The sequence below is a fragment of the Sceloporus occidentalis genome, unplaced genomic scaffold (genome assembly GCF_023333645.1).
Source record: "Sceloporus occidentalis isolate IW3139 unplaced genomic scaffold, rSceOcc1.0.p SCAF_5, whole genome shotgun sequence".
NCBI lineage: Eukaryota > Metazoa > Chordata > Lepidosauria > Squamata > Phrynosomatidae > Sceloporus > Sceloporus occidentalis.
The window spans coordinates 33006019-33024051 of NW_028316985.1; the positions used below are offsets into that span (position 1 = coordinate 33006019).

Here is an 18033-nt window from a genome sequence, read left to right on the forward strand (position 1 = left end):
ACCCTTGCCATCAGCCCCTTTGGGTGAATCTACACTGTAGAAATAATGCCACTTTAGGTGCCGTAACTCCATCCTATGGAATCCTGAGATTTGTAGTTGTACAATTTGTAGTTGTGCCAAAGAGAGCTGGTGCTTCACAAAACTACAAAACCCAGGGTTCTGTAGGATGGAGCCATGGCCATTAAAGTGGTGTCAAACTTCATCATTTCTACATTGTAGATACATCCTTAGTTACTATTTAAAGCTGCAATCAATTCCTGGCAGCTACAATCTTTTTTTCAAAATTGCCCTTGAAATTAAATCAATTTCCAGTTGTAATCGGAGCGGGAAAGTAGTATCCTGTCCATTTCCCCCACAATTACCTGGGACTCAACTGAACTTTCTGGGCACCGTTAAAGATTGGAAAAAATTGTCTCCTTGATCCACCAAGATATGAGGGCTCTAGAAGACCTCGAGGAACAAAATGTTGATTTGGTCTTCCTTAACATTAGAACCATTCTGCCTAATAGTTCTTCCTAGAAACCAGACACTTACTCATTTCCTTCTCTCCTATTTGACAGATACCTGCTATATTCTCTCTTTCTCAATCATAATGTTGAACACCAGTCTACACAATCCCAATGTCAAAGAGAAGCCCCCCTTTGAGAGGTTTGTGTCCATGAACAGAGGCATCAATAATGGAGGAGACATTCCCGAACACCTCCTGAGGGTAGGATAGTTACTTGCTTTTTCTCTTTATATTTCTCATCCCAAAATAAAGTAAAGGTGTATCAGTATGGAACTCCCTAGCTAAACAGATTTGTTTGATTTTGTAAAATGAAGGAAAAGAAAGCTGTAAACCAGGTTGCAGAATATGTGACTCATTGAACATATGTGTCATATGTGTCCCCTACATCTGTTTTTTTACTCCTGGAACCCCGAAGAATTATTATTATTATTATTATTATTATTATTTGCAAAAACTCTCACTGGAATCCTGTATGACCTTTCATGTTATGTAACTTTTTGCATACCTAGCTATATAGCAGAGGCACCAAGAAACCCCTTTATTAAATTTTGAAATTGCATAACATGATGCTGACAAGAGTGATAGATTCATATTGGTATTTGATGCATACCAGGACTGATGCAGTGTGGATTGGGACTAATGCACGTCCCATTGTGCATTAGTCCCATTGTTTATCAATCACTTTGCCAGCTCTGCTACATAGTACAGTGGACCCTTGTTTTACACAGGGGATCTGTCCTGAACCCCCATGCGCATAAAGCAAATTCCATGCATGCTCCAGCCCCATTTAGATGAATGGGGTGTACTCCCATGTGCAGCACTGCACGTGAATCACGGGCACACATGCCATTCATTTAAATGGGGCTTCCTGTCCACATGACCTCAAGTCCGTGTATGGGAAGCCCAGATATAGGGCAAGCCGGCTGTAATGTACAGTGCATCCTCGCCTTACGTGGGGGATCTGTTCCGGATCCCTCCGCGTAAGGCGAATTCCGCCTATGCTCGAGCCCCATTGGTAACAATGGGGCTCGTGCGCGGCGGCGCGGTGGTGCAGGCGTGCGTCGGGCGCAACAGGTGCATGCGCCCATTCAATTGAATGGGACATGCCATCCCTTCCGCCCCGCACGCGCACCGCGGCTTGAGCGCATACGCTCAAGTCCGCGTATGGCGCGCCCGCGTATGGCGCGGGCGCACTGTAATAGCAGCCCTCTACTGGATATGGATGATATAAAACTGTCTAGTTCTAATTCATGCAGAGTTAAGCTGAATTATGAAGACATCAGATCCCAATAAGATTCTGGTTGTTGTTTTTAAATTCAGAATGGTCTTTATGGCATGTGAAGGCCATTTTCACTATGTTAGGCTCTATGAGATGATTCAGGGTGGGGAAATAACTTTTTGGAAACTGGAAGTGAGAGCAAGAAGTGAAAGGAGGTCACTTCCTTTTGTTGTTATATTTAAAAAGTCCTCTCTTGGGCCTAAAATGGCCAAAAATGCTTAACACAGTAAAAATATCCACATGTCCCCTAGAAGGCATTTGGGAGCGAATTTCTTTTTGTCATTTTTGGCAGGATTAGTGGTGGAAGTTGCATCCCTCCAAGGTTTCCTGGGAGGCTAGTGTAGGGAAATGCACTCCCCTAGCCTTCTACAATTGCTTATTCACATGGAAACTTTCCAAAAGGCATCACAAAGTTTGATGGGCTCCCAGAACATTCAAAATTCTAAAATATCAATATTCCTAAACAGATTCTTGCTTCAGGGAGAGGTTATGGCTCATCTGATTCACACAATCACAAGCATTTCCAGAAAGAATTTTAAAACTACTTTCGAATTCTACATCAGTAATAAAAAAAATCTCTCAAGTCACTTCAGGTGTCTCTATAATTTTGGACAGAAACCAGTGAATTGCCCTTTGTTTGAAAAGATGGACTTCTTTGCAGCTGCGATTCAAAGGAAGTTGCAGGAGCATTACAAAACATGTGACCTCATATTCCAGTAGCCCCAGTGTCATTACTTTTACTGGATAAGAAATCAGAAAAAGCCCTTATCAGTGAGTCTGATGTGCTTTCAATTCTTCCAGCATTTCAAGAAGACTTTTGGTTGGTTCAAGCACTAATTAATAAAAGCAAGCCCTCATACTGGTTGTAGAATGAATTATGAAAACTAAAAGAGATTTGCATATGTTCTTGGTTTTACACAATTTACTTGGAGATCAAAAATCAGCTTTGCTGTAATGGGGAGAAAAGAAAAATGAATGGGAGGAGGAAATGGGTTCATGGCAGGACAGAAAGCCATTAGGAGAGATACTGTGGATGATGCTGAAATTGTAAATGCATCTACGTTAGACTTTTTTCTCTGGAAGAACCAGCTTTTGTCCACTCACTTTCTAAAGAAAACCCAATGATGGCATTGAGAAACTGTGTTTTTTGTGTTGACCCATTGTTATTTTTCAGGTCTGAATTCAGTCTAATGTTGTTGTTTTTAAGAAAATCCATTGTAGTTCCAGCCTGTCCAAGCTGACAAAGCACCAGTTAGGAGATTCAGAATTCCTATACCTTGAATTAAAACCTTCCTGTTTGAAAGTTCAGTTTTTAAAAATTATTTTCTGCTGAACAAAGAATAACTGATTCTAGACTTCCAATTGCCCTTTGAATATTTTCCATTAATTGTCCCTTATTACCTGTGTGATTTTTGGAGAGCAGGGGTGCTTGTTTAATTGCCCATTTCTTCTTACATATAAATTTCCCTTTTTCTTTTTACATAGAAAAATTGTGCTATTTTGTTTTTTAAAAAACCCAAAGGAAAAGCATTATCAGAGGAAATAAGCAGTTACTCTCTCCCAAGACCTTGAAACTTGAAGAACTGTAATTGTCAGTTGGCAATGCTGACAGAGCAAAATGGATTAGTGTAGTATAAGGCAGCTTCCTGTGTTCCCGTGATGAGATATGTGCTGGCACCTTTCAGGATTATCCTTTTCTCCCCCCCCCCCCCGCCCCGCCCCGTCTTTTTTCCTGGGTCAGAGTCTATTTGATAGCATCAAGAATGAACCATTCTCCATCCCAGAAGATGATGGAAATGATCTCACCCACACTTTCTTCAACCCGAGTCGGGAAGGCTGGCTTCTGAAGCTAGGTAATATATTTGTATTTTGCTGAGTATCTTGCTAGGCTACTACCCTCCACCCTATATCAACCTTCTCTCTCAAGGAAACTAGGAAAATCTCCAAATTAATTTAGGACTGCAGCAGCCCACCTTCTGTTCTGTGATGGGGTGATAGTGACCCCTGGTGTTCAGCTCTGTGATGTATTCCCTAAAGGTTCCTGGTTTTGTACATAGCCTGCCTTTGGCTAGATTGAATGCCCAGTGCTGCCTTTGGCTAGAATGAAGAGCAGTAAATACTTCTCTGTCCTCAGATGACCTAGTCCCTTGTATTTTTGGACTGGGTGGGGGAGAGACAGAGAGAAGATTGCTTAGGGAAATCTTTACAAAATGACACTGTCAAGCAATGATTAAAGAACCGAGGTGTATGATCTCTAAGTGTGTTAGCTTATACAAGACAATGCTCCCAAACATGCTGCAGAAATTATCCAGTTTGAGACTGCTTTAACTGTCCTGGCTCAGTGGTAGGGAATCCTGGGAACTGTAGTTTGCTGTGGCACCAGGGCTCTCTGACAGAGACATATCTCACAAAACTGCAATTCCCAGAACTCCTTAGCATTGAGCCAGGGCAATTAAAGCAGTCTCAAACTGGATTATTTCTGCAGTGTGTTTTGGACCAATGACTCTTTCTGCTACTGCCTCTGTTTCTGCTTCTCCTTATGTTTCTTTTCCAAACCCTGGAATATGAAGACTGAACAATAGTAACCCAAGATTTCTCAATAACAATCGTTCCTGAGCAGGGAATGAATGATAACCATCAGTCTCATGATCAGACAATTGAGGTGCAGTAACAGTGATTCAGCTTAAAATGTGTGACATAGACTTGAGCAATTGACTCGTATAGTCAAAGAGAAAATGACATTTTGAACTGAACTGGTACCTTGAATTGAATCTAGATTGAACTGAATTTTGTAAAATGCCCCTCCCCTCCCCCACACACTTCATATAGCCAATTATTTCTGCTGAGTCCATAGCATGTGCATGTGGGAAATCCCATTGAACAACAGGGCATAGGGATGCATAGAGATGTATGATTTCCCCACATATGCACACACATACAGCTTTTGAAAACTTTCAACTAAATGAGAATGTCTTGCAAATAATAATAATAATAATAATAATAATAATAATAATAATAATAATATCTATTATAATGACTGGATTAAAACACACTCTTATTTTAGGGCATCTTACTTACTAGACAAAGTACTTCGTCCTATCAAATTTGCCATGAAATTAACCATATACCATTTTGAGCTTGAGTATTAAGCTGTTGTTTCTAACCCAGGAAACAAGGTCATTACTTTCCCATCTTGCTCTTGAGTGCTTTTGAAATGAGTTCTAATCAGAGCTTAAAGTGCTAGGTTTAAAAATTAATTTGTTAACATTGAGAGTTGGAAGGGGAAACTTCAATTTGTTGTTGTTAACATTCTGAAGACCAAAATTTAGTTTGTTGCATTAATCATGACTAAGGCCTGTTACAGACAGCCAAAATAAAGCTGCTTCGAGTCACAGTGGAGGTATGGTGTTTCACTGATGCATGCGTCCTAAGAGTCCAGAAGCCACACCAAAGCCACGCTCCAGTCCTTAGGGCTGGAGCATGGCTTTGGTGCGACTTCTGGACTCTTAGGATGCATGCATCATTGAAACACCATACCTCCACTGTGACTTGAAGCAGCTTTATTTTGGCTGTCTGTAACAGGCCTAAATGAATGAATTAAAGAAGTAGTTTTTCAGCTTTTTTGGGTCATGGACCCCTTTGAGAATCTGATGAACACTGTGGAGGCCAGTCCCAGAACGATGCAATTTTCATAGTAACAAGAAAAAAGATAGAAAGAAATTAAAAATAAAGATCATAAGCTCCTGAAGTCCATCCACAGACCCCTATGATTACAGATTAAGAACCTCTGAATTAAAGTGGTAGGCTTAAATCCTATTGTTGATCCCAGTTACCATTGGATCAGTGGTAATTTGGCAATACAATTGGTATGCAAGTTCCATTGATTTAATGTGTCTATGCTAATTGGCCCTAACAGAAGAATTCATGCCTTAGGTTTCGAAGAAATACACAACAAGTTAGCACAGAACTCCCTCTCCTCCCTCTTCCTCCTCCTTTTCCAACCACTGCTTCCTTGCAGTGAATAATGAAGCCAAACCTTTCATTTATTTCACTACTGGAATGATATGTGCTGTTAGTTAAACCTGATGGCCAGAAGCGGGATATGAAATGGCAAATAACAAGTTAAATATAACAAACTGTTACCAGGCTAATGATTATAATAGTGAGTAATAGTGAAAACTTGTTAAACATCGTTGGGAGCAGGAACAACTAATTAGAATATAATCTGTTAAATCTAACTAATTATTTCAAAACTCTGGTTCCAGTCATTAATCTTTAAGTTTTGACAAACAATGGGCCTGTACAGACAGGCCAAAATAAAGCCACTTCAGGTCACTTTGGAGGTATGCTGTTTAAATGACACGTGCATCTTAAGAGGCCAGAAGCCACACCAAAGCTGCACTCCAGTCCTTAGGACTGGAATGTGGCTTTGGTGCGGCTTTTGGCCTCTTAAGATGTGTGTGTCATATTGGGCCGGTACAGATGGCCCTTTAAGGCCCTTTTCATGTGCTAGGGTTGCCTTGGTACGGCACTTCCAGACGCCCATCAACCCTAGCATGTGATGAGGGCGTCAAAATGTCAGCACCCTATACACATGTGCGCCGCCATTGTTACGCAAGCGCTGTGCGGCATCTGCATGGCGCCATGCAGTGCTTGCATAACGAGTGCACTAGTGGCACACTTGTTACTCTGCAGGGAAGCTGCACAGTTTGGCAACTGCGGCTTCCCTGCGGAGAGAAAACAGGCGCCAGCAGGGTGCCGTTTTTAGGCGCTCTGTACTGCACCTTAAATAGCATACCTCCAAAGTGACCCAAAGCAGCTTTATTTTGGCCTGTCTGTACAGGCTCATAGTTTGATGATCAAACCGACATTGGGTGGGATGAGTGATTCTATCCAGATAGATTTCATTGTGGATCTCATTCTTCCTTTTTTCCACAGGGATTGTGATCTGTTTTTCCTACTATCACAAATATTTTGTCCTTGTTATTTCCCCCTGAATCAACACAGCTCTGCATGTATTGATCAAGCATGTATCTGTGTGCTTTTTGAATATACGCACTTCCCCACATTGTTGTTGTGTTGCTATTGCATGCCTTCAAGTCATTTTGGACTTGTGGCAACCCTCAGGGGAACCTATCACAGGATTTTCTTGGCAGAATTTGTTGAGAGGGGGTTGCCCTTGCTTTCCTCTAAGGTTGAGTGGGTGTGACTTGCCCAATGCCACTGAGTGAGCTTTTATGGCTGGGCAGGAATTTGAACCCTGCTCTCCCAGTATCCTAGTCCAACACTTAAACCACTAGGCCACACTGGCTCTATTTCCCAACATACATTTTTTTTTCCAATTTCAGCATGCTGTTGAACTTTTGGGGATTATTTTGTAAATGGACCTGTCATCTCAGAAATTTATAGATTTACATCTGCTACTTGCATCTGGGTATGCAGGGTATTATGGGAAGTGTGAATTGATCAAATCCACATTAAAATGCAAATACAGTGAATGTTGCATCCGCCTCCATTATTCTTTAGGTGTACTTGATATATTTGTTGATACATGTGGATATTTTGATTCTTTTTGTTCTAGGAGGCAGAGTGAAGACCTGGAAACGCCGTTGGTTTATTCTCACAGATAACTGCCTCTACTATTTTGAATATACCACGGTAAGATCTGCACCCCACTGAAACAAACTTGGTCCCAAAGATTTTTTTTAAATGAATGCCATGTTCTACTTCACAGCTAGCATTAAAACCCAAGCAGACTAGAGGAGCTGAACCAGGCTCCTAGATGAAATTTTGAGTGCTATGAGGAAGACTGACACATGAGTAATGCCTGTCTACCCTCTCCATTGCACCATCTAGGGATGGAAAGAATTTTGAGAAATTGAGTTAAACTGAACCTGCCTTAGACAGCAGGGAGTATGGCTGAATTACTGCTGCATTCCAAAATCATTGGAGGAATCTGGAAGATTGGAAGTAGGGATGCTGGAGAAATCCGACATGAATTTGACCAGTGATATCCATGTGAGGCTAGGCACATGGGAAGCCATGGAAACTGCAGCTGAGTAGTAAGATCTATAGTCCTCAAAATATACAGGAGAAGATTATGAAAAAAATGTTTGCAATTCCTTATACTACTTTTGGAATTTGCATATTTTGGATCTATACCTTAATGTGGGAGGAGAGGCATTATAAATTCTGGTAGTAATCTATCAGCATTCAGCATCATCACTACCAGCTCCTTATTTCCATGTCCCTCTCTACCAAAACAGTATTCCTCCTTGGCCTAATGTCCTGCAGGCATACCCATAACTTCTGATATAATGAAAAGATGATGCCCTTTAGAATCCTGAGTCTGTCTGTCTGTCTGTCTGTTATCACAAGCTTCTTCTACACTGCAGGATTAATGCAGTTTGACACCACTTTAACTGTCATAGCTGAATGCTATGGAATTCTGGGTTTTGTAGTTTTGTGAGATATTTAGCACTCTCTATCAGAGAAGCTCTGGTGCTACAACAAAATACAAACCCCATGATTCCACAGGCTGGAGTGATGAAAGTTAAACCAGCATCAAACTACATTAATTCTGCAGTGTGGCAGCAGCCAAAGAGGGGAAGGGGAGTCTTGTAACAATTTTAAGATTAATATTTTTATTTTTGTACGAACTTTCTGCATTACAATCCACTTCCTCAAACGCTCTAATAGAATCATAATATTCAATCTCAGGTCTATATGTACAGTTACATAGTTCTGGGGATTTTGTTGTGCGGGGGGGGGGGGGGGAGATCCAAGGGGAGGCTATGTTCAAGTCAGATGAAGAGGTCTGACACAGAGGGGATGCCTATCTACCCTCCCCACTGTGCCATCTAGGGATGGAAAGAATATTTGTATAGTGGGCTCTTGGTATCCACTGGGGTTTGGTTCCAGGACCACTACCACCTGCACAGGTATTAAAATCTGTGCACAGTCAAGTCCCATTAAATACAATAGAACAGTAAGATGATATACCTTGTATGAAATTGAAAAATCAAGGTTTGGTTTTGGGAATTTATATATTTTAAAAACATTTCCAAACAGTGGATGCTTGATAGTTTTTTGTGGGTTTTTCAGGCTATGTGGCCATGTTCTATAAGAGTTTATTCCTGAATCTATGCATTTAAAAAATCCATTGATAGGGAAGGCTGACTGTAATTATTCATTCCAAGGTCAAGAAACAGGTTTTCCAACAGTTAGGAAACTGTCAGGAAAAATAAGAAACCAGTGAGAATTCTGTGCAGCTTTCTTCCAGTATTTGAACATCCTGAAATTTTGTGGAGGAATTATTCTGCAGGAAAAAAAATGTGTAACCTTTTGCTCAAAATACTGTTTTCTGTGCAGAAAATGGGTTTCTTGTACAGAAAACACTGTTTTGTACACCTCGAAATCATGGTTTTTTCTTCACAGAATAATTCTTCCACAATACTGTACTTTGGGACATTTGAATATGGACAGAATACTGTGGAACAATATTTGTTTTTTTTCTACAGTGAGGAAAAAACCTCTGTAATTATTCAACCTCACATGGGAGGAAAAAATAGCTGAGGATTTACCTAACTATAGTGCCATTTACTGCTCAGGGGCAGAGTCAAAGGCTCTTTAATCTAGAGATATAAAGCATACAAGAAAATATGCTTGTTTTTGGTGAGGAAGGGTGTCTTGAAACAGAAAAAAAGTCAACTATCACAATATTTTTCATCCTGCCTTGCATGAAGATGTAAAAGTTTGAGCTCTTTTTCTGTCAGCACTGGCAACAGCAAAAAGAAAAAAAATAGATTTTTTTGGGAAGTGTAGATCTGTATTTTTAAAAATGCCCTTTCATGTAAGATTCAGGGGGGAAAAGACTCCCTGGAATGTGAAAAATTTACAATCTGGCCCTTTGGAGAATAAACTTTGGAAATGTATCATTTCCATATGCAAGAGTGAAACAAATAAAGATCTACATCCCTAATATGGGCGCGTTACAGACCGCCTAAAAGTGGCAGTCTGCCGGCGGTGCCTGTTGCTGTGTCCGGGAACCACAGCGGCCAAACCGCACAGTTCCCGGATGCAGCGGAAAAGAAGCACCAAAATGGCGTTTCTTTCTGCACCCCGGAAGTGGCGCTGCAAGGTGCTAGTCAAACACTCATGACGTCACTTCCACTGTGCAACGTCTGGATGCTATGCATCCGTGATGTCAAAATGGCAGCCCCCGTGTGGATGGGCGCCGCCATTTCGTACATGCTCCACGCATACTAGGGTTGGGGGCCGTTAGGAAGGGACGACCCTTCCTAACCTTAGCACGGCCCTTCCTAACCCTAGTATGCGCAGAGCACGTACTTTGTGCGCGTATGTAACACGCCATGGTTATAGTGGGATAGCTAATATCTCCTATAACCAGGCAGAGGGCACAAAAGCTGGAGCTTCTCTGACCTTGTCCATTTTCATCCTCCAGTGTATTTTGGTTGCCATTTCAAATACATAAGAAACCAGTTGATGGTGCTAGTGCAGAGATATTTTATAGCTAGTTAACTGTTTTACTTTCCTGATGCTAAATGGACATGTAAACAAGTGATGTGAATTAATTCTACCTCTTGTCAATCTTAGTGGGGGTAATCAAAGAAATTCCTACCATAAACTGGTATGTATGCACTGATTATGTATGCACTGGGAAGTAACTGATTTGCACCATTTTCTAGGACAAAGAACCTCTGGGGATTATTCCACTGGAAAATCTATCTGTTCGGGAAGCAAATGACCCAAAGAAACCAGTAAGTGGCTGCCAGAAACTATGCAATATGGGGAATTCTTATCAAAAATGAATTAAAACAAATTTCTCACACATGACTATTCATTCTTTCTCTTCATCCTCATGTAGCCAGGTGCCAGTGGAGGAAGGGCAGGGAGTAGATTGCTTTTGCAGAAGCCTGATCTATCTTTTGCAGAGAGCTGCATAGGACGATATGAGAGTGCAGCAGTCCAACAGGATTGTGCAGTCCAAGGTGGAAAGGCTGCTCATATCCTTAGACTGCATACTTCCTTTGTTATTTATGAAAACTAGGAATCCATTCAAGTGATGTGGAATTCCCTTAAGATTATACACACACACACCCCAACCTTCATATACTACTCTGCTTCCTTTATAAATGAAAGGAGCAGAAACAAATCTTCACAATTTACTAATATGTGGCAACAGGTAACATGAGAAAGAGTTTTCTCACAGATTGTTAACTCAGGGATCTTAAAAGCCCATTTTGGAATCTCAGTGTTCATTGAAATAGGCACATGGAAGAAGCAGAAAAAAACCAATTACTTCTGGATGTAGGCATCTTCAGAGATGGATATCAGCTCAAGGAATACACCTATCTTTAAATAGACACTTGAGAAGCAGCACTTTGTTATTGGTGTCTACTCTAATCAAGATCTTGAGTGCTCTTTAGCAGTGTCAGTCAGGACAATCTCATCTGAAAGTTACAATGGAAGGGAAACTGAGGTCAGATCCAAACAAATGATTCTTACCAATAACTTTCACTGAGAATGGAGCTCATCATTCCAGCAGACTGTTTGGTAGCTTCACTAGCAATACCCTTGAAAGAAGAAAGATAATTCCTCTATCAGGATTGCACAAATAATACACAGTGCCATGTGCCACAGGTGAAAATGACCAAAGGAGTGAAGAGATGGGAGCAATTAGTTTGCTCAGAGAGCTTGGCAGTCAGAACTCAGCAATTATATTGTTCTGAGCTACTGTATTTTGGACTATGCTTCCCACAGTCCCCCAACCAGCATTCTGAATGGGTGCATGATAGGTTCACCTTAGGGCTGCCATATGTTGGAAATGACTTGAAGGCACACAACAGCAACAACAACAACAACAAGTGATATTATAAGGAAATGCAACTTCCAAAAAGAGCTTTCCTAAGATCTTCAGTTATCGTTCAGACTGTATTCTTCACTGAATTTTGCAATGTTGGTCCATGATGACAGTGGGTTTCTGGGAGCTGTAGTTCAAAAAAGTTAACTTTTCCTACAATGATTGACACCAAATCATTCAGCTTGCTGAACATCATATGGCATATCATATTGGTAATTATGCAGCGGGGTATGTGATTCTTGCCAAAGCTATAGGGGTCAAAATGCCCTTCAGCAAGGAAGCCAGCCATGAGTGCAAAAGGATTGCTGGCCAGCATGACATCTTTCATTAGGAAACTGATGCTGCCAAATATAATCCCTTATCTATATACAGTACTTGTCAGAGAGCTCTGGTGCTACAACAAACTACAAACCCCAGGATTTTATAGCATTGAGCCATGGACATGAAAGTGGTGTTAAACTGCTTTATTTCTGTACCAATCCAAAAGCCGCCACTGAGAACCACAAAAGTGAGGTTTGAAGACTGTACAGCTCATGGATTGTGCTGTCACTACATCTGGATTTAGCAGAACATATGTAAGAGGCATACTTTATTTCTGCATCCTCCATTGTCGTACTTCTTCAGTTGGTTTTAAAATGTCACAGTTTTTCTCTCCTCCTCTCACTTTCTCCTTTTGTCCTTAGCTTACTTCAGTTGCTGCAGTTAGCATTCAATTAATTAAGAAGGGAGGAGAGGCGAGGAAGAAGAAAAATCTTGCCCTTCCCAGTAGGTTCAGCAAAAATAAACTGCTGCAGTCCCTCCTAACTCATGTGTTCTTCCTCATTAATACCTTTTGTCTCCTTGAGCACACTCTGAAGTTGTTTGGTCACTTGCATCCTAACTAACTAACTGATACATCGCTAGTGAAGACACAGCTCACAGGGTAAAAAGCCAGGGTCTTTTGATTAGCATCCAACAATCATCTACCCATGCCATTCTGTGAGGGTGAACTAATAACCTGGATCTGTCCTACTGCTTTTTCATGTGGCTGTCCTTGTGCACATGCACAGAAAAAGATTATCCACTTACAGAGAAGAGGCTGAAAAGAGATGTAGGAACAGAGAGTAAATGCATAGCTGAGGAATGAGATGAGATGTGATATAATTTTCCCAGGATCAAATAGTCCTTGTCAGAAAAGGAAATTCATTCCAAGCCCTTCAATCTAATATTCTTGTTGTTGGATTATGTGGGATTTCATCAATACTGTATGTACTATCTGTGAAAATACAGAAAGGGGTTCCCTTGAGCTTTTTTAATCTGAAGCACAACATACATATGCACATGCACATGACAGCTGCCACAACATGTTGCTTTGCTGATCTTCAGTCTTTGATTCCCTTCCATGTTCTCCCCTCAGAACTGTTTTGAGCTCTTCAATGCAAACTGCAAAGGACAGAAGATCAAAGCCTGCAAGACTGATGGGGATGGGAAGGTGGTGGAAGGCAAGCACCAATCTTACAAGATTTCTGCAGCCTCACCAGAAGAACGTGGTCAATGGATTGAAGCCATACGGTGAGGGAGAAGGGCATTAAGTTCATATGGAGGCAAAAGGGAGGGAAAATGCCCAGAGATAAAGAATATAACAGTATTCTTTAGTACAAAAATATGGTATTTTCATCCCTATTTTCTACCATCATGAATCCAAGATAGTGTAAATGTCTTTCTTCTTCTTCATTATATCCTCATGACAACCCTAGGAGGTAGGTCGGGAAAAGAGAGAGTTACTGGAATTTTTTGTGGCTCACTGTCTAACTACTACACATAACTGGTTGTCTAGTGTTTAGATTGTCAATTTATTACAATCAGCCAATCAAACCTCAACTAAACATCAATCAACAGACATCACAATAAATCATCAAATTATAGAAGTAATATTAGTTAAGAATTCAATTATAAAACTTATATTAAAAAGAAAAAAGTGAAATTTAAAGAAATAAAATCATTGTAAAAGTATAAAATCATTATAAAATTTTAAACAAACTAAGGCATATTATAAAATTTTAAAATACCATTTTACACCAACAGACCATTGCCACTGCACAAAAACCGGCCACCCTTGTTGTTATTGATGGGTATCTAGTGTTTAAGTTTCATGTATGACTCTTTTCCCCTCATACAAATAAGAAACACACCAATATTGAATTTATTCATTACCTGATAACTCTCAGTGACCCATAGTATGTGTGAACTGACTATACCACAGAGGATTATGTCTGAACTGCTATGAAAGTGCTGTCTACAGTGTTTGATCTATGTTGCTCATCCACATATCCAGCTCACCATCACTCAGTGCTGCAGTCACCAAGGGAGGAATTCACATGTGTGAACCAATCCAAAACATTCGCATTTGGACTCAGGATTATTTTCAAACAGTGAGGTGACAGGTCAGCAGCTACTGATGATGCAAACTGGCAGGTACAGATAGGTACCAAAGATGAACAACACATTTTGTAGTTGTTGGCAAAATATTTTCTCCCCAGTAACTGATGAGATTAGATTATAATAAAAATATTATGAGTTAATTGGTAAATATATGTGACCCAGTTCCAACATGAATATCTGGAAAAGAGCCTTCCTTTTTATCAGCTGTGCCACATTCCTCTTGTCCTAGTTACTTCTCCCTGACAGTTTTGTGCTGATCACCAAGTGGCTCCTATGAAAACACAAGGAGCACAGCTAAACCCAACTGGCCTAGTATCCTCCTTGCTACAGTGGACAACCAGAGACTTTTATGCAAGGCTGTCCCAAAATATTTTGCTGCTTGAAGCAAAGGATAAGATGGACTCCCTTTTCCATTTCCCATATCATATCAGTTTAACCAGCAGCTGAACCTTACTTCAATGTTGGCTATGGGATAGAGCCCTCTGACTTACCTGGGGACAGGAGACTAGTCCTACTAGTCCAGAAGACTAATGGAAAACAGGACAGGCTTGGTTTTACACACTGGAAGGGAAAAAAGCCCTCCCCAAGAGAGGGGAATGGCCAGGGGACTTAGGAAATGCTGCCACATGCAGGGATATCACTAGGGAGCATGGAAAGTATGACCCACACCAGGTGACACCTTAAGGGGGGGGTGACACCATTGCTTCCAAACATTTGCTTTGTTGCATAACTTGCATCCTTTTAAAATACTGGAGCTCAGTGGAAGTGATAGTGTGAGTGGGATGAGACTCAGTGAGAGGAGAAAGGAGAGGCCTCAAGGTTTCTTTGAATTATTCTTTTTATATTTTCTTTAACAGGATCACATCTTGCCAAACTGTGACTTTAACCACATGAAACTATGCACATGTAAAATATATTTAGGCCGTGCATGTGATATTCTAATTTAAAGATATAATTTTAATTTTGCTAATTATTTATGTTACAATTATTGTCATTAGTTCATTGATATATGGGGATTGTAATTTATGAGTAATATGAGAATAAAAAATATTACTAAGGATTTTTATGATGTAATATTGGAGGAGGTCATTGGGGGTAACACTATGCATTACTGCACTTAGTGACACCAATCCTAGTGATACCATTGACTGCAGCTATACCTCAGTACCTGTCACCTAACATGGTTGGTTCACTCTACTTAATGTGCACTAATGTTCACTCTGCACACCTGTATGAAGACCACACCTTAAGCAGGAAGGCAATAGTTCCCCATTATTTGCCCTAGCAACTGGTATTCATTTGGTAACGAGGGCTTTGGAAAATGAGTTTTTTTGGGGAGTACAACTCCCAGAATCCATAAGCCAATGGCTGTGCTGGCTAAGGGATTCTGGGGGTTGTTGTCTGAAAAATTAGCATTCCACACACTCTGTTGGTGGCACACATTAATTCTAAGCATGGGAGTAGCAATCATATAGCGAGCTCTGTATATCTGATTTACTACAGCTTCAAGTTTCAAATTTCCTCTGTATCCTGCAAAAGTGAGTGATATGTTGCTGATGCCAAAGTCTTAAATTCCTTCCATTTTTTCTTCTTTCTAGAACCAGCATCACTCAAGACCCCTTTTATGATCTGGTTGCAGCACGTAAGAAAAAGATTGCCAGCAAAAAATGAGCTACTTTGGCTACAGTCTTTTGAAGCACTGCAAGGAAGTGGACATTGTGGAGTCACTAAAAAGAACTCAGAGCACCCACCTACATCCTGTTTGAACAACAGGAACTAACAGCCACCAACTTCCCGCCTTTCCAATGACTGACAGCATAACGAAATGCCACTCCCAGAGCCAGAATCTGAAAAAACTGAGACCAGTGCAGGAATGATGACTCATTTCCCTAACCAGTCACGAGCAACATTTGCCATCTATAAGGCAATGGATGGGATGCTTTCATAAATCAGTTAGTGACCTGGGCTAGAAAACCCATGAAAGGAGCCATCTTCCCCTAAAATTGCCATCTCTTTTGTACATTTAAAGCAGGAAAGATTTGCATACATGGACTCTTATCCTGTCTGATCTGTTGTCCCAGGGTATCTGAAATAACTATGTAGTCTAACTTAAGTAGTACATAATGAATTAATTCATTTGGAAGATCAAAATGAAGAACAAAGGCCACCAGGTGAATGGCAGTGAAACAATATAATGTATGGCAGACTTGCCAGTGGAAACACTTATATATATTTGGCATTCTGAGCTTGGCGCATCAGTTCTTTGAACCCTTGAAATGATGCCAAGACTACCATAACACTGGCTCACAGGACAGAAACTTCCAGCCAAGATCTGGCTCTGGAAGTACCATGCAGGGAATGAGTCTACATTTCTACAGTTCCTACATTTTTTTCTACCTGGCTGCTCAGACAATGATGGAGGAGACTGAAAAGCATAAGAATAGCTTGTGTACATCATTCTTACTTTGCAAGAGTCATGGGTTCACCAGACAGAGATCCAGGTTCTGGAATGATCAGACTTTAGATTAAATTTTTGGACTAGGACTCATAGAATTTGTCAGAAAATGACCAAGCTGGCTGGAGAATTCTGGGAGTTGCAGTCTGAGGTCCATTGGGAGACATGCATTCACATTCTATTTCAGCCACAAATGTGGTGTCACACACATTACTCCCTTTCACACTCCACTTTCTCATGTAAAATGGATATATGAATACTTGTTTCATTGTTTATTTTGAAAATGAACTGGACTGTTGTGAGAAGGATAACTGCTCAATAAAGCTAGGGATGGGAGACATCAGGCTTGCAGAATTGACATACTTTTTTTTTCTTTATAGAATGAAGGATCAGTTTGTCTTTGAGCATGTGCTCAGCCCAGAAGTAGTCACTGATGCCATTCCCAAAAGTTCACATAAATCCTTCTGGCTTTCTCCACCCCAGTATTCTTAATGTGATTTAGATAAATAAAACGCTTGTTAAGTTGTTGATATTGTTAGGCTCTGGGGAGTCAGAAGTCCTTACCAATTTAACTGAAAATCCTCACCAGTAATTCCCAAACTACCTTTTCCCCATCCCTAGTGTCAAGCACTTTGTAAAGCAAAAATGATATTTAAATGATAAATAAAAAGTTGTTGTTTGTTAAAATGTCAGTAGATTGAAAATGTTGAATGTGCATGGAAAAAGAGAGAGAGAGAGAGAGAGAGAGAGAGAGAGAGAGAGAGAGAATAAGAGTGTTTCTGCCCAGGACCACATCAAACAATGGAGGAATGCCAATTTTTCTTTCTAAATAAAATCATAGGGGGGAAACCCCATTTTGGTACACTTTCTGTTTTGTTTTGTTTTGTTTTATCAGTACTGAACAGAGGCTGTAGGATCTGCTGTATTTCTGTATTCCTTCATCTCCAGTACCAGCCTTACTTCTTTTAATATCTCAGCTACATAAATTGATGAGTTATATGGTTTGTTTGCCAGATGTCTCAAATTCACTCCCTGGCATCACTAGACAAAGCTGGCACAGGCCTTTGTCTGAAGTCTTGGGAAGCTGTTGCTGGGCAAAGATAATACAGTACTAGACAGACCAATGAGCTAACTTAATGTTTTATTTTATCTTACATTTATTTATTCACTTATTTATTCATTCGTAGTGCTTATATTTATTTTTGTTGTGTGCTTTCGAGTTGTTTCCAACTTATGACAACCCTAAGGCAAACCTGTCACAGGGTTTTCTTAGGATGATTGGTTCACCACATGATAAAATATCCAAACAATTTATATTAGAATAGATGCATTGTATAGAAATAAAAACATTATAAAAAGATATTTTAAATAATAAATGAAATAATAATAAAAATAAACTAGAATGAAATAATTGGGGGGGGGGGAACAAAGTGGTAGTAATCTTTTTCCAAACAGATGTCTAGAATTCCCAGATTTCAGGACCTTGG

General features: G+C 40.3%; 1 protein-coding gene across 2 annotated transcripts in view; it reads left to right on the top strand.

Moving 5' to 3' along the window:
• Positions 1 to 17400, top strand: part of CYTH4 (cytohesin 4) — a 43129-nt gene extending 25729 nt beyond the window's left edge. Inside the window, exons 8-13 of one of the 2 annotated variants that reach the window (XM_089528107.1) lie at positions 561 to 709; positions 3529 to 3640; positions 7369 to 7445; positions 10496 to 10567; positions 13067 to 13221; positions 15690 to 17400. In XM_089528107.1, coding sequence (XP_089384233.1) covers positions 561 to 709; positions 3529 to 3640; positions 7369 to 7445; positions 10496 to 10567; positions 13067 to 13221; positions 15690 to 15762 — 638 coding nt within the window. In that variant the 3' untranslated portion in view covers positions 15763 to 17400. The remainder of the gene's footprint in view (positions 1 to 560; positions 710 to 3528; positions 3641 to 7368; positions 7446 to 10495; positions 10568 to 13066; positions 13222 to 15689) is intronic. The other variant, XM_089528108.1, reaches the window with a different exon arrangement.
• The last annotated feature ends 633 nt before the right edge of the window (positions 17401 to 18033 follow it).